The sequence below is a fragment of the Alternaria postmessia genome (genome assembly GCF_024291825.1).
Source record: "Alternaria postmessia strain BMP 2775 chromosome Unknown scaffold_36, whole genome shotgun sequence".
NCBI classification, from domain to species: Eukaryota; Fungi; Ascomycota; class Dothideomycetes; order Pleosporales; family Pleosporaceae; genus Alternaria; species Alternaria postmessia.
Window position 1 is genome coordinate 59,002 of NW_026260109.1, and position 23,721 is coordinate 82,722.

Here is a 23,721-nt window from a genome sequence, read left to right on the forward strand (position 1 = left end):
CGCCCGTCTCTATATCCCCACGCTCCAGCCGCCCATCGCGGCTGCCAACATAGCCAAAATTACTCACCACGAGGCCCGCACATCCCTCCTAGGAGGCCAACCCCTCGACCACAACTACGCGCCCTATCCCACCACGACGTATCCACCGCCATACCAACCGCAGCCCTTCGATACCCAACCTGGGGGGTATCACCACCGCGAAGGCTTCCCCACCACCCTTCCACCCGTCGTACGACGCCCGCCGAGGATGTACATTCCCAACACGCGCTGGACCTGGGCTTTCATGCTCACGGCCATCTGCCAGGTCGGCATCGCCCTCGCCCTCGAGTCGTACGTCTTCAGCAAGTTCCAGAATGAGATCCATTTCGCTGCCGAAGGTGCTGGCGCCAACGAAACCCGCACCATTCCCACCTTCCTCGCCGTCTTCATGTTCGGCTACATCTACCAATTATTCCTCACCTGGGATGCTCTGCGCATGAAGAACACCATTCAGGTCATTGGACTCGTCCTGTACAACATCGGCATTCTCGTCTATGCCGCCATTCAATTCGACCAGATCAAGGACGCTGCTGACGACCTAAACACGCGCCGCTTCATTCCCAAGGATTTCTGGGAAGACGTCAAGCCCATGCTCATCGCCCTACCCGTTCTTATGGCGGTCGCTACCGTCATTTTTGCTTTTGAGGCATGGAAGCTGTACGATGAGTTCGCTTGGACCATCTACAAGCGCATCAGTGCCGACACTAGACTGAAGAGGCGCTATTTGACCTACCAGGTACTGCCTACCATCTCTCATCCAAGTCCGCCCTACTGACTACGACATAGATTTACATCGCCCTCCTCAAGTTTGACTTCTTCTTCTTTCTGGCCTTCACCGTCCAGTTTCTGGTCGTCGTCAAAAACACAAAGACCGTTGAACTGATCCTCACCGCTGCCGCCCTCGTTATCACTTTCTTTCTTTTGTTCCTTGCCGCGTGGTGGGTCCGCCGCGAGTCTGTTGCTGGTATGATCGGCATTATCGTCGTCTACTTCATTGCCTTGGGCTACTTCTTGTTCAAGCTCATCCGAATGTGGGTCGCCGATGCAAACCGCCAGGAGGACTACAAGCCAGCCCGCAAGTCGCTGACTGCCTTTGCCATTCTCACAATCCTCTTGCTCATCATCACCATTGTTACAGCATGCTTGTGCACCCACAACTTCAACAAGGGCCTGAAGCCTCATGTCAACGACAAGATTGTGCAGAGCGACAAGACATACAATACAGAAATGCCGTCACTGAGCGGACCTGCGCCATCACAACGGATGGAAATCGACTAGTCGACCTTTTTCATACCCATCTACACAAAATTTACGACATGACTTCTTGGATACCTGCTTTCTGCGAGCATAGCTTGATCATACCCGGATGAGATCAGCGGGACTGGCGTTCTTTCATCTAGGGATTCTTTTTGGGCTATATGCGGAGACATCAGGTTGAAGACGAGACGGATTGCAATGTGGCATCACGTACGAGGAGTTATACCAACCCGCATTGATTGTTTCCTTTTTCTTCATTTAACGACCCTTTGTACAACAACTGTCGGTCCTTTTTGTAACTAGGTGTCTGATCATATTATACCCCACCATGAACAGACGAGCTCGGAATTGAATTGAATCTCATTATGAACTTTTACTCCGTTTTACCAATAGACCGTATCTATATTAAGTTTGTGCAACTGAATAGTAAGCTGCGTCTACCTGCATAATGACTTGTGTTCATGGTCGAGACACGAGTCGGGATCAAGGGGTACAAAGCTAAGCTCCCCGACCGCCATGTGCGGCGCGGACCCTGCTGCACTAACGACATCATAGGTCCCGCAAGCTCACCAAACTATCTCGCTGGACTTACTCGACTTTCTTTTTCTCTCACACACACACTTCTCCACTCTTCTGCCCTTTTTAAAGCGGTGTGTCGCTCGCTCTCAGGCGCATATATATTGGTCGTCTATCTCAATTGCTGAGAATATAGAAGTTTAATCACCGACAAAATGGCGTTTCGCTGGTAAGTGTGAGAGCGGTGGAAGACCACGAGAGTTTAGGAGCAGATGATACTGACACCAAAGATAGGTACCAAGCGAAGCTTAGGACTTCTCCCTACTTGACGCAGAGTATTACTACGGCGGTATGCAGACCTTTCGCTTTGAATTGCGATCCCTAGTCTCCTTCCTGCGCAACGCAATGCGACTCGATACATGGCCAACGAGCGTGTCGATAAGCACCAAACCCGAGCCGAAACGAGGATATAGGAGGGATTGAGCAGTTGCAATGCAGATTGACAGGAGACTGACATGACGCGCGACAGGTACTCTTCGCAACCGGCGACACAATGGCACAGCAGGGTGTAGAACGTCGTGGACTCGATAAGCACGATCTCGCACGTACAGGACGCATGGCCGCCTACGGAGGATGTACGTCTTGGCTCTCCTTTTATCCCCCTATCGCTACTCAAATCCCCACATCCCCACTCCGGCCATTCCCCAAACTAACCCTCCCCCAGGTATCTTCGGCCCCGCAGCAACAAAGTGGTTCGACTTCCTCGTCAAGCGCGTAAACCTCAAATCTACAAACGGCACAATTGTCGCGCGCGTAGCCTGTGATCAATTCCTCTTCGCACCCTGCAACATGGCTCTCTTCCTGTCCACCATGGCTTACATGGAAGGAAACTCGCCAGTGCAGCGTCTCAAGGACGCGTACCTACCCGGTTACCAGAAGAATTTGATGGTGTGGCCTTGGGTCCAGTTCACCAACTTCAAATACGTACCCGCGGAGATGAGGGTATTGGTTGTCAACGTCATCTCATTGGGCTGGAATTGCTACTTGAGTTCGTTGAACTCGGCGGGTGGCACCAAGCCCAACCCTCCCGTGGGTAAGACCAAGGAGGGCGGTCAGCTTCCTCCTTCATAGACGCGCTTCTACGATTCTACTGGGCGATTTGTGTGTTTGGTCAGTAGCGGAACTGCAACATTTGCCAGGGTCTTTTCTTGTTCAGAGTTGGGCATAGAACGGGACAATTGATATCCTGGGTTATTGAGTCGGGTTATATAGAAAGGGTCGGATTTGTTGAAGTCGAGTTGAATTTGATCGTTTCGGTGAAATAGTCTTGTTTTAATGCTTAGTTGACATTGGTGACCTTGTTCTGCTACCCATTAATAACAGATTGCTGTGACTACTTCGAGTAGATGTCAACTACATCCTCGAAGAGTCGGATATGGTCTACCATGTTAAGATATATATCACAGCCTAGTTTACCATTGTGCTCAGACGTCAGCTATACAAAGGCAAAGCCACATGCCAATACAAAATATGTTTTGCATAATTACGCGAGTCGATGTTACTCTACACACATGCGGCAAGTAGTGCAACACCAACACATCAAGCACATTGAACCTCTTACGGATGCATTGTCAAAAAAATCGAACATTCCAACATATCAATTCCACTTCCCACCGCCATCGCCCAAAGCCCTTGTATACTACACTACAACTACGACTACACTTGAACAATCATCCTCAATCTCTTCCTACAAGAAAGGAGAGGGAGTTGAGAGAGTAAAGATTAACCTGGCAACGTAAAACCCAAACAATCTTCGTTGCCGATCCAATGTCAGAAGAAAAAAGGAAATAAAAACGCCTCCTAATGCAATAATTACCTCAGCATGCCGCACGCTGATGATGAAAAAAACAAACAGAGCCGACATGTGCGTGAATATGTGGTATCCAGCAAGCACAATCAAGAACGAAGAGACAACGAGTTGTGAGGGTGGGAATGGAAGGGAGAGAGAGAGAGAGAGAGAGAGAGAGAGAGAGAGGAAAGGAGAGTGGAAAGAATGCGCCGATATGCTCCCAAACACCACAACCAAGGTCAGACAACCAAATCGTTCCAAACACCCATCTGGCCCGGCCACCCGTCCTGCTGTGGCTCACTCTTTCCAAGACAACCTCTGCGATTATCCTTCTTCACGTCTAGCACTTTATCGGCTGCTGGTTCTCTGCTTGCCCATGCGCCGGAAGAAGTCCATAACCTTCTTAGAGCTACCCGAGCTTCCCTTGTTACCAGTGCCTTGTTCGTCGTATGCGTCTGCAAAGCGCCTACTCTTTTGTAGCACGCCCTTTCTCTGCTGCTGGTTCAACTCATCACCACCCATGCCTGCTGGGTAAGGGTTTGATGGGGTCCTTTGGCTGAACTGCTGTGACTGTGTCATATCGGCTTCTGAATCGTCAGTGGGGTGGCGGTAGGGGCGGTTTCCTTGGGCAGATGGATGAGTTCCTTGCGGGTTAGGGAACTTCTCGTCAAACTCGGGTTGTGAGTGGTTGTAGCCAGCAAACTGGGTCTGGTTTGGTGGCGCTGATGAGGGCCCAGCGGCGCTCGTGTTAGGCTGTCTTATCCTAGAGTTGCTGTCATGCTGGCCATCGTAAAAACCGGGCAATTTGCTTCCTTGGGTGCTCTGACTAGGAGACCTGGATTCCGAACCGCGACCGAAAGCCATCCCGCCAGGGCGCGAGCTAGCGCGAGGACGAGCACTGGAGCCGCGTCGCTCGTGGGAGCCTTGAGCTGGCATACTTTCCCGTCCAGAAGAGAAGGTCTTCGAGAGTGAAGACGGAAGAAGTGAGAAGCGACGACTGCCTTTCGGGTTCTCGCCAGAGCCACCTGTGTTTTTTCTGGAGAAGCCAAAGGAAGTGCGTCGGCTAGATTCCATGCTCGCTCTGGGTCCAGCTGATAAAGAAACTGCCTCGTTGGACATGGGTCCGGCCATGGATGTGGGAGGGTAGCTCTTCTGCTTCTTCTCCTCGGGATAACCGCCATAGGATCCTGTGGATGTAAAAGACTCCTTGGGATCCTGGGTGTAAGAAGGCTGGCGGCCGGAAAACATGGATGTCATGCGGCCAAGAGTGGAAGAAACCGTGTTAGACCTCCTGTGACCACCAACTCCGCCATGTGGCCCACCGACTTGTATGGACTGTACTCGCTGAGAGCTCGACTGGCCAATGTTGGGTGGCTCCGCCGCATCAGAAGTCTCCTGCTGTGCGTAAGGGGCCGAGATTGAGTATTGTTTACCCTTTGGTTGCGAGAACCGTCCTTCTGCTGTGGTCTGGGCCACTGTCGCTACAGATGGTTGTCCGTAAGAGTTTCCTCGCGACGGTATTCTCGATGTGCCTATGGCACCACCAGTAGATGGGCGCGTAGCTGATGGAGGTGCATTGCCGAATGCGGTGTAATCGGAAACAGATCGTTGAGGTTCTTGTCTTCTGTTGTTCGAGTTGTAAACTGCGCCAGAAGAACGAGGAGGTTTGGCGCTCGTGGCTGACTGGTATCCGTCCGTAGGAGGTACTTCCGCCTCTTTACCGCGTGCCTTCGGAGTTGTTTCGACTGGAGGGGATGCCTCGCCGCGAGCGGTTTGCGAGGATGGCGCGACATACTCGACTTGCACGGTTCGTCGCTTGGTATCGCGGGTGGTCTTTGGCTTCTCGGAGGGTGCCTGGTTGATCGCATCGCGCTTCGTCTGGAGGCCGCCAGGCGCAGTCGGTGCCGTATGTGGCTTCGTCGGTTCGCGAACAGAGGCGCTTCTGGCGAGTGAAGGCTGCGGCTCGAATGTGTCTTCTGTGGCTATGTCAGCACATGTATGCCTACTTACACATGAACACGAAAGCTTACTTGAATAGACAGATGCCTGTTGAGCATCGGCCGCATTGGTGTTGCTTGAGGTGATGAAGCCGACAACGTGCGCGTAGTCAGCTAACCAGCTGTGACGCGCAACTTCAAACAAGTCCGCCCGTTTACGTGGGTCCGGTACAAGGATGCGTTTCAGCAAGTCTCTCGCGTGTGGTGTGACGTATTCGGGGAAGGTCAACGGCGTGGATACAATGTACTTGTAGAGCAAGTTGATGTTGTCACCCTCGGGGTTCGCTGGATCGTCATCGAAAGGTAGGTAGCCAGCCAACATGGCATACTGTATGAGATTAGAATGTGTGTGCATGTTTGTGTGTAAATGTATGCTTGAATAAACTTACCAAGATGACACCACAACTCCAGACATCCACTTTGCGTCCAGTGTAAAGTGAATCACTAACAACCAATTCAGGCGCAGCGTAACAGGGACTTCCGCAGCTGGTCTGCATAAGATCACCTCTTCGAGCTGCATCGGTTCCTTCCAATCCCAGGGATCTTATGTAGTCCTTATCTCCCAGTCTGTACTCAATCTCCTCGCTGAGCTCGTCGTTGGGGTCGAAGGTGTTTGCGAAACCGAAATCGGTGATGATGATGTTCTTATTACGGTCGAGCAGCAGGTTCTCGAGCTTCAAATCTCGATGCACGATACCCTTGCGGTGGAGATATCCAACACCAGATATGAGTTGTGAGAATAGCTTCCTTGCCGGACCGTCCTTCAGGTAGCGATGATTTAGGATGTAGTCGAAGAGTTCTCCGCCTGAAGCATACTCCAGAATGATGCCGATGTGACGCTCGGTCTCAACCATCTCGTGCAGGCGCACGATGTTGGGGTGGTCCAAGCCGCGTAGGATATGAATTTCACGGTATATCTTTTGCAGACGGTTCGAGTTGCTTCCAAGCGTCTCTCGCCGTATGAGCTTGATGGCAACTTCGACCGAACTGTCTCGTTTCCAGCCCATCTTGACCTTGCCAAACTCACCCTCACCAAGCGTCTGACCGAGGATGTAGTTTCCAAACTTGGATCGCTTCGCGTTTTCAGACTTGGAGTGGTCCTGTCTGCTCTTGGCTCCGACTGTAGCTCCGCCACGGCCGCCATCGTCGACACCCTCGCTGCCGACCAGACTGAGTCCCGTGATGGGAGTAAGATCTGCGCCAGAGGTCACGGGAGGGCCGTCGCCTTGGCGTGCTTGTGCGCGGGCGATGTCATCTTGGGTGTCGGAGACGACGATGCGGTTTATGACGGCGCTCTCCTCGCGAGGCAAGCTGGTTCCTACAGGCGTCTGGCCAATGGCCGTGGCTGAGCGACTGTGGCCTGGCTGGGCTCTGCTCGAGCTGGCTGGCGGTCGTGAGCTGGGGCTGTCCTTTTCTCGCCGGCGTGACTCTTCGCGTGCCCGGCTGGGCTGTGATGAAGAGGATGCAGAGTTGGGGGTGCGGTGCGACGAAGTCCTGGGCGGCGCCATGGGACCGCTGCCGTTGGTGGTGGCGGTCGTGTTGTTCATCTGAGGAGGCGTGTTCGGGGACGCGCCATTACTGGGTCGTCGCGAGGTCGGTCGGCGAGAGTTACCGGGCGAAGCTGCGGCGGGCGAGGACTGCTGTGTTTGTTGATAGTACTGCTGCTGACCGTGCGGCGGCTGCGATGCCACTGCGGCCATAATTATATGGAGATGCGACGTGCAGGAGTATTTGCAGCAGCACGGCGAACGGGCTGGTAGACTATGTTATCGGTCCTAAGCTGCGCTGGCAGTATTTGTGGGCGAACCTCAACTGGCGGTGTTGAGCTGTCGAATGGGCGATGGCGGGGAGGTGAGGTGCTCCTAGTTCCCGCCGAATCTCCAGACAGCTGCAGGTGGGCGCAACTGGCCTAATCGGAGCTTTTCGCGGTGCGGTGTGTTTGAACGTCTTGCAATTGGGGCCGGCGTGGGCGTGGGCGTGGACGTGGGCAGAGCGCGACAAGACTCGATTACGCTGGCGTCTTGGGCGCGGTCAGAAGGGAACACGAAGGATTCCTGGCGCGATGGCGGCGAGCAGCAAACCCCTTCACATGCGCGTGGGCAGCGAACGTGCAGTGGTGGAGTGCACGAAGGTCGGCCGTCTTGAACAAGGCAACTCTGCTACCTCCCGGTGACAGCGCGTTCGGCTATCTAACGGTCGCGGCGATGTGCAGCTCGACTTGGACGTGTTGATTGACGTGAGTGGAGAGAAGAGAAAGCGCGGCTGAGGTTGGTCTTGACGGTAATTTCGGTAAAGGCTGTGGCTTGGGAAAGGAGGCAGATGCACATCATCGACATGGGCTCGGCATAAACCAGCCCGCCAAAGCAATGACTCTGGTCTGCTAGATGCGATGCTAGGTTAACGACGTGCTATCCACATGGTCGTCAAATTGCACCCAACTACAGTGAGCCAGGCTGTCCTGGCGCCAGCTCCAACATTACGGTCCCGACTGACGCCCTCACGCAGGCGCTGTCCTCGCTCTCGCAACGCGCCTATCTTGGATGCCTCTTCTCGAATAGGAGTAGCAGGCATGGGTCGCTGTTTCATACAGCACCGACCCGGCACGCGTAAATTGCCTGTTATGCGCTCGCCCGCCATGTGCTCAGGTGCTTCAACTTGGGCAGGTCCTCGATATAGATCTGTCGGGCTCCTTGAATGTCGCTTCATCTCACGCACATGCATGATCCATTCTGATCATCCCGTGTCTTTCACCCATTCACCCGCACCATCAGTCTGATCACTGTGTCTCACGCGTGGCCGGCCGGCCGCCGTAGCGACGCGTCCAGCAAAAGCAACATGGTAAACATCAACAACAATCTTGAAACTCAAATCCGCTTTGGTGCTGACGGTTATGACGCGCCCCTGCCTCCATCTGACATGCACAGCAAGGACATCCACGCATGTAGCAACAAAGGTACAAGTTCGCGACCACACGGTACGGAGAACCGCTGTCACAGTCTCAGCCGCCCACGCTGGAAGGAAGGCGTGCCCTGCATGTCTCTGCATTCCTCGGCAGCACGTCCAATCAAAAGTCGCTGTCACAACTGCACCTCGCCCGTTTCCAGTCTTAGGATGCATTGCCTACTGTACCTCTCAGGGTGAGGCTAGATAGACTTTTCCACAAACCCAACTTGCGCCGTCTGCTCTGTACAATTTTCCCCATCGAGCCAGCGTTAGGCCAGTCTTCGGAGATTACACGTTGGTGCCTCGATCGCCCTTGCCGTGCGACCAGCGGACCCACCTTCCCGCTAGCACCGTTACTCGACTCTTGCGCCATCTCCAGATGCTCTCGCTGGCCCTCGCGCTGGCAATACGAGCCCCCACTGCCCGACCTTGACGTCACATTGCGGAAATGCTCGCGAAAAGCTTCATCTCCTTTCCACCGCCCTACGGCCCATCTTGCGGAGCATTTCTCCAGATTGCAACGGTCGGCTCCCGGTAGCATGGATCCGCTGTTCGCGTTGGGCATAACCAGATCTTCTTACATCGCTTTGAGTTTGATCACATTTCGTTGTAAGCTCTCGATTGTAACCTTCCAAGTCATTATCCGCTTGAGTTATATGTCAAGACAATGTTGAGAAACTACCGCTTCCAAGGCTGCCAGTGAGGGAGGTTGTGATGCGGAAGCGACGGAAGTGACAGGATACGATGTGGTTGGAAAGCGACAAACGAACAAACGAATGTCACTAGAATCACGTTGGACGGGAAGGCGACGGACCAGAAACATGCTTCCAGATCACTAGCACCAAAGTCTTGAAACCTCTGATGACATCTCTTCATTAAAACTTTATTAAGCGGGCAATCCACTAGGAGTATCCATATATAGCCAGATCTCATTAGATCTTGATCTCGTTCGGGAGACCAACCTCTAGGATGTCAACACCCTTTTGCAGCTCACTCTTGCCAGGCATCTTGTTCCTGCGCATAAGCTCTGCTGCTTGGGTCATGTATGGATCTTTCATCATACTCGCTACGGCAACAACAGTCTCGCCCTTGGTGTAGTATGCGACAAATGACGGCTTCTCCGGCTCGCCTTGCAGAACCACGTCGTCGTAGCCGTTGACCGTGTTGCCGCAGTATCGCAGCTGCGAACCCAATGCAGACCAGAAGACAGGGATAAAGGGCTTGGCTTTGGATCCGGGAGTGTTGATGGTATTGGCCACTGAGCGGCCGGCGTTTTGTGCGACGTTCCAGTGTTCTATCCGGACTGGTGTGCCGTCGCCTCCCGGACCATGGTAGGGGTATGTTGCGATGTCACCAATAGCATAGACATCCTTCAGACCGTTGACTTCAAAAGAATCGTTCGTCTTCAAAGATCCATCTTTCTCAAGCGTAACACTTGAGTTGTCCTTGAGGTACTCAGTCGCAGGAGCAACACCAACACCTTCAATAACGAGATCGGCCTCAAGTGTGGTTCCATCCTTGAGATGAACGGCACCGACCTTGGAAGAATCGCTCTTTGACGGTGTGGCCTTCTCAACGCTGGCGCCCATCTTGAACTTGACGCCGTTCTTCTCGAGAAGACCGCGGAAGATTGCGCCGACCTTCTTGCCCATTACGCGCTCCATTGGTTCTGCAGCCTGATCAGTTTGGACACAAATTAAGGAGGAACGCGCGACTTACCCTCCTCCATACCAATGATGGTGACATCGTTCTTCATGCCGGCGAGGCAGTTTCCAACCTCCATGCCGATGAACGAGCTACCAACCACCACGACCTTCTTGCCGTTTTCACCAACAGCCTTGAGGATGTTCTGTGCGTCGGGTAGGGTGCGAAGGAGGAAGACATTGCCCAGATCACCCTTCAAACCGTCGAGTGGCAACCATCTTGGTGTACCACCAGTGGCCAACACCAGCTTGGAGTATTCGTAGTCCTTTCCGGACTTGGTTGAGACCTTCTTGCTTGAGAAGTCTACGCTCTTAGCCTCGTCTTCAATGATGTCAATCGACGCATCCTTGTAGAATTCCTTCGATCTCCATGCCGCCTTTGAGATGTCGGCCAACAGTGCCTTTGATAACTTGGTTCGGTCGATAGGCTGGTAGCCTTCTTTAGAGATAACGGTGATCTTGCCATTGTACCCACCGCCTCGGAGACCTTCAATAGCACCAAGGGTGCCCGAACCACCTCCAATGACCAGCACCTTGTCCTCACTCACAGACGAGCACTTTATGTTCAAAAACTTCCTGTTGTTCTTCAATGCTTCCTCTGTGGTCTTGACGTATACGGCCCCGTCCTTTTCGATTACTTCGTATTTCGCAATGGGATCGAGCGCGGGTGCGTCTTCAACATCTCCGGTCGAGACCTTGAAGCAGGCTGCAAAAGTTAGTTTCAGTGGCACAGCGTGCACAAAATTGAAATTTACCTCCGTGCCATGGGCATGTCAAACGACCCTCTGGTGTTAATACACCCTTCACCAAAGGAGCTCCGTAATGTGTGCAGTTTGAACTTGTGGCATGAACTTGATCCTGTACCTTCAAAAGAAGGACCTTTCCTCCCTCAACGCCCTCGACTTCAACCTCTTTCTTCTCTCCATTCTTCATTTGTAAGGAAGTGACATCCTTTAGCTTGAACTCTTGAGCCATAACTGCGGTTGTTGATGTAAATGGGGCTCTTTGTAGGCGACTGGTTGGACTGAATTGAAGCTTGAGTGAGGTTCGTAAAGGTCGAAGAATTCGTAGTGACTGCATTAATGTGTGCAAAGAGAGGTGAGAAGTGAAGGAGTTGTCTATGAGCGCGACAGCTGCCAGTTAGCCAATAATGAGGGGTGCATTACTGACATTTGATGATGTCACGATTGGACGTGCAGGAGCTCCAGCTGTTGTAGCGCCGATCTCCACCCCACTTCAGTCGGCATCACTACATTATCCACCGCGAGCACGGCATATTTCGCTGGCATCCGGGATGTATGAACGTCTGGGTAATCAAGTCAATATAATCACCGCGTTGCTACACCATTAAGGACTCGCAATCATCGACAGAAGCAGCATGAGCTTAGCTTGTTATCGATCCGATGAGAGTAGGTCGCAAAGCATGAGCAACTACCCGAGTGAGCTTACCGTCCGTGCGAGTTCTTCAATCTCAGCAAGGCGAGCGGTGTTGTGACGGTCATGGACTTTGGCTCGTCAACCTCGGCTTGCAGAGTAGCTGTGGAGCTCAGAATGCATCGCTATGTGAGCAGTTGGCATGGTGATAATCATAAGACAGGAAGCTTAACTCATTGCAGCATTCTCCTGTGGAAATATGCCTCAATAAGAGTAGTTCGAAGGCAAAGGCCGAGGAATGGAAAAGTCTTGCATCAAATAAGCGAAATGATATGTAAGAAGCAATTGAGGCCACGAGACAAGGCTGCGATGTTCTCCGTGGCTGTATCGCTGCTGATGACTCCAGTCCAGGGACCGAACACTTCTTTTGCAACATAAAAACTTTGTCCTCCAATTTGACGGGAGCAACAACTTCTCAGTGTCGTGTAAGCTCATGACGTGGAAAGCAGGGAAAGAAGGGAAAGAAGGGTCTCGTGGGTGGTACACGCTCTTCCGCGTGCCCGCCACCTACCAAACATCACCTAAGCACAGGCGAGGCTGGCAGATCGTAAAGCAAACATACGCAGACACTGGAATTTGCCAACGTTTACGTGCTAGCTTCTTACCCCGCGGCTCCTAGTGCAGTACCAAACAGTAGTTCGACAGCAAAGTAATATACTGCATTAGCCCTGAACCTATCTTCATGCTTTTCAAGCCGCACCCCGCCACCCGACTCTCTTCACCACCAGTCACCATCTGCCATTGCCGAGAACACCACCACATAACCACATCAGACAGTAAAGCAAACAAACAACTCTGAATCAAGAATGTGACACTATTCTTGTCTTTGATCTGTTTTTATGCACTGGATCGTCGATTGAGTTGAAAAGTCATTGCGGACCCCGCTGGTGGAAGGTCGAATCCAAGGCATTGGGGTCAATTCTCTACCAGCTTGTAGACAGTCCCTTCAGCACCAACTTGACGGCGACCGAAGCGCACGTTGGAGGTAGCGCACCAGCCAGGCCAAAGTAACTCGACGTTACTTCGGTACCGACGGCCGGCTGTTATCATGGCTCGTTAGTGGCACAGATACTCGCGAGACTGAGCGCTGACCAGCACAGACACAACCTTCCCTTTGAACTTACCCATCCCCCAGGATGACGGAGCGTGCTCGCATTTGAAAGGGTCACAGATACCATCGGTATGCTTGGCGTCGACTGCCGACGACCAGCTAGATGTTGCAACCTGTTCAGGCCTGACTATCCTCTTCTGCTATCCGCGTACTGGCGCACCTGGTGAAACAATCACAGAAGATTGGAACTCCATACCAGGAGCACGAGGCTGTACACCTCAGGCGTGCAGCTTCCGCGATGAGATGGCCCAACTGCGCGACCTCGGCGTAAAGCATGTATTTGGATTGTCGACTCAGGACACTGCATACCAGAAAGAGGCCAAAGACCGGCTGCATCTACCCTACGAACTGCTTTCGGACGAGAACCTACAATTTGCTAATGCCCTCAAGTTACCCACCTTCACCTGGAAGAACCAGACACTGATTAAGAGATGTGCGCTGGCTGTAAAAGATGGAATCATCATCAAAATCTGGTACCCTGTCTTCCCTCCCGATAGTAACGCAAAAGACGTAGTGGAGTGGCTCGCAGGCAGAAAATAGTATATGCAGGTACCATTTCCGTGCCCCTGAAACGAGTTGGTACCACATTTGGAGGCGCACCCGCGAACTTCATGACTCGGGACCTACGGTGCTTTTACGGCTGCCGCATTCGGCAATGCTGGTCAAAAGGGGAAATAGAGATAGGTGTTGTACTGTAGTGAGTACTGCTTGTCTGAATCCCCTCAATTCATGCGAAAATGTAGTCTGCCATCATGAGATGCCTTTATTGTCTCCCTGTTTACTGTCATCTGTCTCGGCAAAAGCAATATTTTGGGGACAAGGTTTGACGGCTGCGACGTTGGGTTGCGCACTAAGGATCGTCAAACCTCCAACCGAACGTGGATCGACCGCGCCGTGCGCGCATGGTCAATAAACTTTAGCTCTTCTACTGGACCCTACAAGATATGGTCTAACCCTCGCCGCCCTGCATGGCGATGCTGTGTCGCAAGGACTCTGTCGATCGTGGATCTTCGTGACTTCGTGAACACTTACTCTTCACTCACACACACTACATTCGTTCTACATGCTTTCTTTTCGGAGATTCTCGAGTACCACTTAAAGAAGCCTTGCGCATCTTGACGAAGTGGCTGAGACATCGGCGCGGCGTCGTCCATTCCTTCCTTAACAGTATATCCAGCTCCGACACTATCTTTAATAATAATGTCTACCACACTCATTACTAGCCGTCGACAACGAGAAATCACTACTTCTACTTCATCGCGAAGAACGCACGCCACATCCACTTCGTCGCAACGAGCGTCCACAACTTCTACCACACAGCGAAAGCCATCCGCAACTCCCACCTCCTTACGTGTAGCTTCGTCGTCACCAACCGCACTACCTACCAACTTAGCATCAGACTTCTCTTTTATTCAACTTGAGACCAATCCTGTCCCCAGCGCAACCAACTCAATCGATCAGCCAAGTCTTATCGACACAAGTGTTGGGGTCAGCGAAACATGCTCTACAGATAGCAACTGCACAAAGGACCAAACGTGTTCGAGCTCAAGATGCGTTGCTATGAACGGTGCTGCACCGCTTGGCGGATCGGGTCCAGAGCCAACTTCGCAACTGACACCAGGCTCAGCTATCGGTATCGGCGTAGGAGTTGTGGGATTGGTCGTACTGATGGTAGCGCTCGGTTACTGGTTCTGGAGGATTCGAGCAAGACGGCCACGGCCTCAAACCATTGAAGAGCCCTCAAACGATCTTCGAAGGTGTGCGACGAATGCAACAGATCAAAGAACACTGGTAGCCTCATTACCAAACAGCCCCCAGAACGCAGCCTTCAGTCAACAACAAACCATGGCCCCGGAGCTTTTCGCCAGAGCTCTTGCGTTTAACGACACAAAGGAGAAAGCGGGCAGCAAGAGATCGGATTCATTGGATAAGAAGTCGCGCATCTCAACGGAGAAAGCACTGCCACCTCGCCCGACACCTCATCCGCTGATGTCAAATCCTCTTCCACCTCCGCCCACGGAACCGAAGCGATATGCCGTCAACGTCAACATCAACAAGAGCATGATTTTCGACGATGAGATGATCAACGCTGTCAGTTCACTTCGAGGTAACGATACTCCCCGCAGTAGTGGTACGCCTCGTGATCGTAAGCCGCAATATAAGTTCGAGGAATACATCCCTCCTACTGCGAAACCTCCGCCAGTCATCATCTCGCAGCCAACGCCGACCACGGAGAAGCGAAACTCCGAGTATGAATTGAGCCAGTTTCCGAACCGAAGGAACTCTGCGGATACCGTCTCGATAGCCGACGACAACAGCTCAAAGGGGTGTGATTCAGAACCCCCATCTCCCATTGTCGAGACTCTTTCTAGACTGGAGAGCAAGGCCCCGCAACTACCATTGCCTGACCTGCCGCCTCCAAGTCCAAGCTTCAGCTTCCGTTCCTACGACTGGTACCAAGACATCATAGGCGATCAGCCAAATGGCGAGCCGGCGACACCAACGCTGCCTTCGCGTAACCCTGCACGTACACCAACACAATCCACATTCCCTAAACCACTATCTCTTTCTCCAAAGAAGACCAAGCCCGCCGACCTGGCCAATCTGGACTCGAGTCTTATTCCAGCACCACTTTCACCTGCTGCACCTCCTGCTGCTTCAGGTTTGCTTTTGCACCCAAGCTCAGCGGCCTTACCCAGTCCCACGAGCCCCAATTTTCGTTTATCACCAACTGTTTATACACCGCCGTCGCGACAATCACCACCTATACCACCAACAGCACCGCTTCGAAGCTCAGCACGGGCCTCTACACAGAGCACCATGACCCGTGCTACGCACGATTCCCGAAGCTGGCTACCAGATGATGGACTCTATCTTGCTGAAGAGGGCGACGAGTATGCCGAATACAAAACTTACCATCGGCCCAGCGAGGACAGCAGACCGACAAGCTACTCGCCTTTAACTTGAGCTATACAAGCCACCTAATCTTAGAAGACGAAGAGCCGACCATCATTTCAAATACAGAGCCATGGGCGGTCGCTCACCTTTTGTACTTTTATTCATGCAGGCCGTGTGCTGCAGGACATTACTTTCATTAAATTTTGCTCGGGGCGAGGCCCTGAGGAAGGATCGCAGTGCGCGCGATGTTGTACCACGCCGACCCTTCCGCTTCCGGTCCCGACTTTGGACCAACGAGGGCGTGCACGACCAAGGTGGTACTCCGACGCACGGGAAGAGCGCGGGAACGCGCTAGGACTACACGCGAGGCCGTGAAATCGCGCATGCGGCAGCTCATGATGGCATTACGAGCAGAGGTGGATATACCATACTACGGATTATAACTGCAGAGCGGATGCAATGTCGCAGAGACACTGAGCATTCTTGTACTTTAATACCCTAACGTAATGTAAAACAACCAAATCAAAACAAATACGAGGAAAGCAACGCATCATTCTGCTTGGTAGCTGTGCCGTTCAAGCTTTCTCCGTGACCGTGCCGTGCTTGTGGGGAGATCCGCAAATCTACCCCACTGTCTTGACATGCGGCTACAAAACGTTGAGCCCGCTATGTCGTGACACGGAGATGTAGCTAGTCCGAGAGACATTCCGCGATGCGTCCATTGAGTATTGTAACTGTTCTAGTCGGCGGAGCAAGACCCAGGTGACATGCAGCCGGGACCAAGATGTGAAAGAGAACTCTGACCTGTGGCGCCTACTGCATGCGTGTGTCTACTCGTTGAAGCAAACGCGATGGGTTCCTTAAGACATGTTCGTGTTACCTACGATTGACAAAGACAAGGAATTCCATATTACCTACATTGCCACTCTAATCTCTAATCTCGAGCATGTTTCAATGAATCTTGTTCCCTCAGCTCGCCGTCACCGTGTTTATCGCATGGCGCATGGAAGATCTCAAGAACCAAGTAAGTCGCTTCTTCTATGCACTACGGGCTACCACAAGCTTCAAGCCCCGAAGCTTCGAATCTGGAAGTGCGCCTTCGTCTTCACCATCCCCACATGTCGGTGGGAACTACATGAGCCCGCATGTTCCTATTCGCTCAATGTCGGCACGATTCCCCATGATCATCCCCCGCACGACTCTCGCTTACGCATGGTGCATGAATACGCCCAGCCTTCTTGCTAGCTGCCCTTCCTGCTGTTCAGCGTCATCGAGGGCTACTTCGCTGCGGGGAATCGCACAACCGACCATCAACGAAAATGGCGCCAAATGCAGGTGCCGCTGACAGCACCGCAGAAAGCTATAAAAGGTCCAAGTCGCAATGGATGCCCGGGGATGTCCAGGCAGCACTCGACTGGTTCAGCACAACCATCATGTCGCGCTCAAGCTTTCTTCAAGCTTCAACGCTACTCTCCTCTTTTCTGGCGTTAACATCTGGTCAGACACCTATCAGTTCGTCTGACGGCGGTTGGAGCACCACACTCGCTGGAACCCCTACCTCGTTTCGCTCCGTCTTCACTCTCCCTGCCTCGGCTGATCAGGGCGTTGACCAGATCCCTAACATCTACGATCCGGAAGCTGTCAACGCGCAGGATGTCTGCCCAGGATACAAGGCATCCGGTCTCGAACAGGGTGATCGCGGGCTGAGCGCCACCTTGACACTGGCTGGAGCTGCTTGCAACGTCTACGGCACAGATATTGAAGAGCTAGACCTGAAGGTTGAGTACCAATCTAAGGGAAGGCTGGCTGTCAGTATTGTACCAAAGCATCTTGACGCTAGCAATCAATCCCAATGGATTGTACCCGAGGATCTTATTCCACGGCCGCAAGCCGAAGACTCTTCTGAGGGCACAGACCTCAAGTTTGACTGTAAGTAAACAATTTGAAGCCCTGAGTGTCTTAGCACGTTCTCGCCTGGATAACGAGAGAGCTCGACTAACACATATGCAAGGGGGTAACGAACCATCTTTCTGGTTCAATGTTGGCCGTCGCTCTACTGGAGACATCATCTTCACTACTCAGGGCACAAAGCTCATTTATGAGAACCAGTTTATCGAGTTCGTGAACAGCCTACCTGAGGACTACAACCTCTACGGTCTAGGAGAACGTATCCATGGCCTTCGCCTGAACAACAACTTCACCGCAACCATCTATGCTGCTGATGTGGGTGACCCAATCGACCGCAACTTGTACGGTAGTCATCCCTTCTACCTAGAAACCCGCTACTTCGAGAAGGGCGGGAATGGCAGCAAGACTCCCTTGAAGCAGTCTGAGCTTCAGCAGCCCAGCCTTGGCTATGACAGCAAACCCACCGGTTCGGCGTATGAGTCGCGCTCTCATGGTGTTTACTACCGCAACACGCACGGCATGGATGTCGTTATGAAGCCTGACCATCTTTCATGGAGAACATTGGGAGGTGCAATTGATCTGTTCTTCTTCGATGGACCTTCCCAACCAGAAGTGACCAAGGAGTACCAGAAGTCAGCGATTGGACTGCCTGCCATGCAACAGTACTGGACATTAGGTTTCCATCAATGTCGATGGGGATACCGTAACTGGACGGAGACGAGAGAAATTGTTGAGACTATGAAGGCCTTTAATATCCCCATGGGTAAGTTGGTCCTTAATTGACGTGATACATGTGTTTCTTTACTGACTATGAGCAGAAACGATTTGGCTTGACATTGACTACATGGACCAGTACCGAGATTTCACGCTTGATCCCGTGTCATTCCCTCCCTCTGGTGTCAAAGAATTCTTTGACTTCCTTCATGGAAACAACCAGCACTTCGTACCCATTGTGGACGCTGCCATCTATATTCCAAACCCATTGAACGCCAGTGATGCTTACGACACCTACGCTCGCGGAAATGATTCCGATGTGTTCCTGAGGAACCCCGATGGTAGTCAATACATCGGCGCTGTATGGCCTGGATACACTGTCTTCCCAGACTGGCTGTCTTCCAATGGTGTAGCGTGGTGGGTCAAGGAGATGGTTGAATGGTACAAGGAAGTGCCATTTAGCGGCTTCTGGGTGGACATGACTGAAGTCTCCTCATTCTGCGTCGGTTCCTGCGGTTCCGGGAACGTTACCTTGAACCCTGCCCACCCACCCTTTTCTCTCCCTGGCGAGGTTGGCAACGTCGTTTTCGATTATCCAGAAGGCTTTAACATCACTAATGCAACTGAGGCCGCTTCGGCTTCAGCTGGCGCATCAAGCCAGGCCGCACCAACAGCACCTACGGAGACGGCTGCTACAACCACCAGCTACTTCCGATCAACGCCTACACCTGGTGTGCGCAACGTCAACTACCCTCCATACGTCATCAACCATGTCCAAGCCGGAGCTGATCTTGCTGTCCACGCGGTCAGTCCCAATGCGACGCATCAGAATGGCGTTGAAGAGTACGATGTCCACAACCTTTTCGGTCACCAGATCATCAACGCCACCTACCAGGGTCTTCTTCAAGTCTTCCCTGGCAAGCGGCCCTTCATCATCGGACGTTCTACCTTTGCTGGTAGCGGCAAGTGGGCCGGCCACTGGGGTGGTGATAATGCATCAAAGTGGGCTTATATGTTCTTTTCAATTCCCCAAGCTCTGTCGTTCTCGCTTTTCGGTATCCCCATGTTTGGTGTTGACACCTGCGGATTCAACGGCAACACCGACATGGAGCTTTGCGCTCGCTGGATGCAACTTTCTGCTTTCTTCCCCTTCTACCGCAACCACAACGTGCTCTCTGCCATTCCCCAGGAACCCTACCGCTGGGAGGCAGTGGCTTCTGCATCCAGGACAGCTATGCACATCCGATACTCCTTACTGCCCTACATGTACACCCTCTTCAATGACGCCCACACTACTGGCTCTACTGTCATGCGTGCGCTAGCGTGGGAGTTCCCCAATGAGCCTCAGCTCGCAGGTGTTGACACACAGTTCATGCTGGGTCCTAACATCCTGATCACTCCTGTCCTTGAGCCTCAGGTCGACACCGTCAATGGAGTATTCCCTGGTATCGTCGACGGCGAAAGCTGGTTCGACTGGTACTCTGGTGAACGCGTCGAGGCGGAGGCTGGCGTCAACACCACCATCTCTGCTCCTTTGGGTCATATCCCTGTGTACGTTCGCGGTGGCTCAGTCCTTCCGATCCAAGAACCCGGTTACACAACGACCGAGTCCCGCAACAACCCATGGGGTCTCATCGTTGCGCTCTCAACAGATGGCACTGCTTCTGGTAACTTGTATGTTGATGACGGCGAGTCTCTAGAGCCAGAGTCGTGCCTGGACGTTACGTTTGCTGCTATGACTGGACAGCTGAAGGTCAATGTTGAGGGCGAGTTCAAGGACACGAACGCGCTTGCTAATGTGACCATTCTGGGTGCTCCAGCAGTTGGACAGGTCAAGTTGAACGGCGAGACAATCGATGCAAGCAAAGTGAGTTACAACTCTACTAGCAGCGTCCTAAAGCTGTCAGGCTTGAACGACTTGACTAGTGGGGGAGCTTGGCAGGGAAGCTGGACCCTAAGCTGGGAATAAGGGGTACCATTTTCAACGGCCCTCAGTGGGTCATGACTTAAGTATCATCGACCATGGTAGATAACAACCGTTCCGCTCGACTAGCGAGCAAATCCTAGTCATAAATTCACTACGTTTGAAATCTAAATCTTGACCTTCATGTTTGACAAATTAACGTTTCCTCGGAGCGCGTTGTCCTGCCAGTCTTCCAGGTTTTAAGACGAGCGGAGTCGTTCACGAATGACGTCATAACGGGAACTTGCACCTCCAAGGATACGACAAAGGCCCCCAAAGGAAACCCTGCGTACCACCATGGTGTCCTCTCACACACGAAGAAAGTTCGCTTGGAACTTCCTGATCGACCTAATACACCTGAACGATTGAAAAAAAGAAACTACATCATGCCGCCTAAGAAGCTGAACCAGCAAGAACCCTCGGCTGTCCCTGATGTCGACGAGCTCAAAAGCATAGCCGCGAAATCAGATTCTCCAGAAGACAAACTCAAAGAGGCTGCCGCAAGTGCTGAATCTGCTCTCGCTTCGGCCAAGACGGCTTCATCGCTACGTTCCGCCGCCGAGACGATCAAGGACCCAAAGAAACGGGAGAAATACCTGCAAGATGCGTATAACAAGGAAATTGAGGCGCACGGAAACTCTAAAAAGGCGCGTGTACTGAGCTCAGGCGCGTTTCAAGGCAGTGTAGGGGGTGGTGGTATCGGTATGGCTGTTGGCGCTGGACTGGGTACTGTGGTGGGTACGCTGGTCGGTACTGTGGCCACGATACCCACAACGGCTGTTGGAACGTTGGTTGGTGCGGGCGTGGGTGGTGTACATGGGCCGTGGGTCAAGCTTGGTGGAGGGAAGAAAGACGATAAAGATAAGAACAAGGATGGACAGGCAGAAGGCGACGGCACTGGTAATGCGGATGAAAAGGATGTCGATGGACAGATTCAAGATCAGATGGGTGGGGAAGAAGACGGTATACCGGATCCTGAGGCACTAAGACGGGCGGCAGATGAGTTTGCGCAACAGCGGAAAGCTGAACAGGGAGAGAACGATGGTGGAAATGGGGGAAACAAGGCGAAGAAGAAACCGAGGAAGATTGAGGTACGAAGTAAATAAGCTGCATAGGGGACTGCAATAGGCGAACTGGGGACATTTCTTCTCATCATTTTGCTTGGGGGATGCATATTTGGCGCTATTATGATACAAGCATTAGGTTTTATGGCATAGTATATAGATTCGACTTGGTGCTTCTCCTTGACTCATCTCAGTGCACAAGATGAAAGCATTCCAATCCTATTCATCGGTGCACGACTACCCCAGCACCCTCACCCATACTTCTTACCTTGCCCTCGACAACCCGTTCAGGCAATCCCAAGTCCGTACATATCTCATCGAAACAATGCATACCATCCAGAAACCTCAACAAAGGCAAACCGCTCTTGTCACGGTCGCTCACCAAGCCCTCAAAAACCGGATGTTCTTCCTTGTGGACACTAAGATGGTGGGAATTCTGTTGCTGATGAGGGTTCAAAGACATGGAAGCGATGCTCGGTCTGTGTATCGAGAAAGACGGGTGATGTGTGTGGATGTTGGGCTGGGAAGTGTGGTGACCATGGGTTTGGATACTTGGTTGAGAGGAGTGATGCATGCGATCATGACCACGGATCGTGGTGGTGTCTGAGTCTCGAGGGTTTGCGAGTGAGGTTGCGGCGCTTGTTTGCAGGCTTGTTGGTGGCGCGGGAGGTAAGGTTGTCGAGGTTGCTATCGCGTACTTGTGTACACGGTAGAGGAAACCTTTGATGATGCCGAAGGTAATAAAGCGGCGTACATCAACACCATGGAGTAAGTCCAGATTCTCCAGTACCCAGTTTTTCAGAGTCAGACCCTGGCGTAGCGATGTATATAGCGTTATCAATGTCTCATGACTCGTTTGCCATATGTTCTCTGCTTCCTCTTCCTTCTTTTGCGCCGCAATGTGACTATCAAACTCTGATATTTTGAGTGTAGACCCCACAGTCCCGCTTTGTTGCGATGACAAAGACGACGTCGAGCTGCGCTCGTCTCGACTTCTCTCAGAAACCTCACTGTCCATCCGCGCCGTCTTGGCATTAGAACCCAGCCTCATTCGCGGCACGCTGACGTAGCGCATACATTCTTCTTTGACTTCTGCGTCCACAATAAAACTGCCAATCTCCGCTGTTGGCGCATATATGGCGCTAAAGCTGAAGATATCCAAAAGTATCAAGCATCCGTAGTAGACCAGATGTTGAATGGCTCGCCTAGTCAAAGAAAGATCGGTATCAGCCAGTTGTGCAATGTGGGATATCGAGTTGATACCGTTGACATATGGGAGGATTCGGTTGAGAGTAAGGTCCGAAGACACGGGCTGTTGAAGACTTGAAATAGATATGGTGAGCAAGGGCACTTGATGCGCGAGAATGGGTGGAGGAGGCGGCCGTGTAGGAAACAATTTCAGGTTGATGGTATTCGAGTCATCTGGAGATTGGTTAGCATGCCAAATACTATGTATTAATGAGGGACAGTATATACCAATTGGTATCATGCACTCAGCGTAGTTGTTCAGATCCTCGAGCACCATCTCGCACAGCGCATACACCTTGCTTCCGCCGCCGATTCCGAAACCACCAACACCATCATCCGTTCCCCATCCAACATTCCCTTCTTCATCTTCCCAGATGCCCTCTTCTTCTCTAGACAAGAAGCCGCCCTGCTCTTCCAGTCCTCTCAACAGGCGCCCCAACTTCCTCACCACTTCACCATAGCAGGCCCAATCACGCTCATTTTCGCCAATTACGATGGCGAAATTGAATATGAACTCATTTCTGCTGTACTTTCCCTCTCTTATGCAAACAGGGTATCCGATGACACGATGGTGGTTGATGCAGAAGGTGAGTAGGCGGTCGCAGAACTGTTGTGTGGGTATGAGGAATTGCGTGACCGAAGAGAAGGGAAAGAGTGGTGTGGTGAGAGCCGATGGGAGGCTGGACGGCATTATGGCGCCCGCGGGCACCTGGTGAAGGACGCGATTTCCTTTGATATGTTAGAGAGTTTTGTTAGGACGCGGTCATCTTGCAGGAAGTACCTTTTTCATGATGAAAGCGAGTGTAGAATATGGCTTTGATCGCGCGCGTAGGCATTGAAGGTTGTAGGCTATACCGCCAAAGTTTTGCCGGGGACTACATGGTGAGTGCTGCGTCGCAGAGTTGCCCTGTGGGGACTTTGGGGGGAGCTTCCGAGGTGTCTTGGTCTGTGCAGCGGGCCATGAACCAGGCTCCACATGGCGCCTTCATCATTGCGGAGATTGAGTAGTCTTCTTTGAACGGCAAGATTCAGCTTAAGCATCACAACACGATACCGCGGTAAGCACGAAAAGATTGC

The 23,721-nt window shown here is 52.3% G+C and overlaps 8 protein-coding genes across 8 annotated transcripts; 5 read left to right on the forward strand and 3 right to left on the reverse strand.

The window, feature by feature from the left end:
* Window positions 1-247: 247 nt before the first annotated feature.
* On the forward strand, window positions 248-1,317 carry J4E82_006261 (uncharacterized protein; the record flags this gene model as incomplete). The annotated part of the gene is made up of 2 exons (XM_051732518.1): window positions 248-775; window positions 826-1,317. 2 exons carry the CDS (start codon window positions 248-250, stop codon window positions 1,315-1,317), a joined length of 1,020 nt encoding a protein of 339 aa, XP_051587664.1.
* Window positions 1,318-2,027: 710 nt separating this feature from the next.
* SYM1 (Protein required for ethanol metabolism) lies at window positions 2,028-2,943 on the forward strand (the record flags this gene model as incomplete). Its single annotated transcript, XM_051732519.1, has 4 exons — window positions 2,028-2,041; window positions 2,107-2,161; window positions 2,342-2,447; window positions 2,537-2,943. 4 exons carry the CDS (start codon window positions 2,028-2,030, stop codon window positions 2,941-2,943), a joined length of 582 nt encoding a protein of 193 aa, XP_051587665.1.
* Window positions 2,944-4,009: 1,066 nt separating this feature from the next.
* Window positions 4,010-7,358, reverse strand: J4E82_006263 (uncharacterized protein; the record flags this gene model as incomplete). The annotated part of the gene is made up of 3 exons (XM_051732520.1): window positions 4,010-5,637; window positions 5,692-5,986; window positions 6,048-7,358. The coding sequence occupies 3 exons, from the start codon at window positions 7,356-7,358 to the stop codon at window positions 4,010-4,012; spliced, it is 3,234 nt and encodes a 1,077-aa protein (XP_051587666.1).
* A 2,175-nt stretch (window positions 7,359-9,533) lies between these two features.
* On the reverse strand, window positions 9,534-11,279 carry J4E82_006264 (uncharacterized protein; the record flags this gene model as incomplete). Its single annotated transcript, XM_051732521.1, has 3 exons — window positions 9,534-10,270; window positions 10,321-11,010; window positions 11,060-11,279. 3 exons carry the CDS (start codon window positions 11,277-11,279, stop codon window positions 9,534-9,536), a joined length of 1,647 nt encoding a protein of 548 aa, XP_051587667.1.
* A 1,507-nt stretch (window positions 11,280-12,786) lies between these two features.
* J4E82_006265 (uncharacterized protein) lies at window positions 12,787-13,389 on the forward strand (the record flags this gene model as incomplete). Its single annotated transcript, XM_051732522.1, has 2 exons — window positions 12,787-12,793; window positions 12,839-13,389. 2 exons carry the CDS (start codon window positions 12,787-12,789, stop codon window positions 13,387-13,389), a joined length of 558 nt encoding a protein of 185 aa, XP_051587668.1.
* A 1,305-nt stretch (window positions 13,390-14,694) lies between these two features.
* Window positions 14,695-15,816, forward strand: J4E82_006266 (uncharacterized protein; the record flags this gene model as incomplete). Its single annotated transcript, XM_051732523.1, has 1 exon — window positions 14,695-15,816. The coding sequence occupies one exon, from the start codon at window positions 14,695-14,697 to the stop codon at window positions 15,814-15,816; it is 1,122 nt and encodes a 373-aa protein (XP_051587669.1).
* Window positions 15,817-17,066: 1,250 nt separating this feature from the next.
* Window positions 17,067-21,438, forward strand: J4E82_006267 (uncharacterized protein; the record flags this gene model as incomplete). Its single annotated transcript, XM_051732524.1, has 5 exons — window positions 17,067-17,676; window positions 17,759-18,418; window positions 18,474-20,236; window positions 20,296-20,341; window positions 20,612-21,438. 5 exons carry the CDS (start codon window positions 17,067-17,069, stop codon window positions 21,436-21,438), a joined length of 3,906 nt encoding a protein of 1,301 aa, XP_051587670.1.
* Window positions 21,439-21,619: 181 nt separating this feature from the next.
* J4E82_006268 (uncharacterized protein) lies at window positions 21,620-23,434 on the reverse strand (the record flags this gene model as incomplete). The annotated part of the gene is made up of 3 exons (XM_051732525.1): window positions 21,620-22,818; window positions 22,873-23,353; window positions 23,426-23,434. 3 exons carry the CDS (start codon window positions 23,432-23,434, stop codon window positions 21,620-21,622), a joined length of 1,689 nt encoding a protein of 562 aa, XP_051587671.1.
* Between the last annotated feature and the right edge of the window lie 287 nt (window positions 23,435-23,721).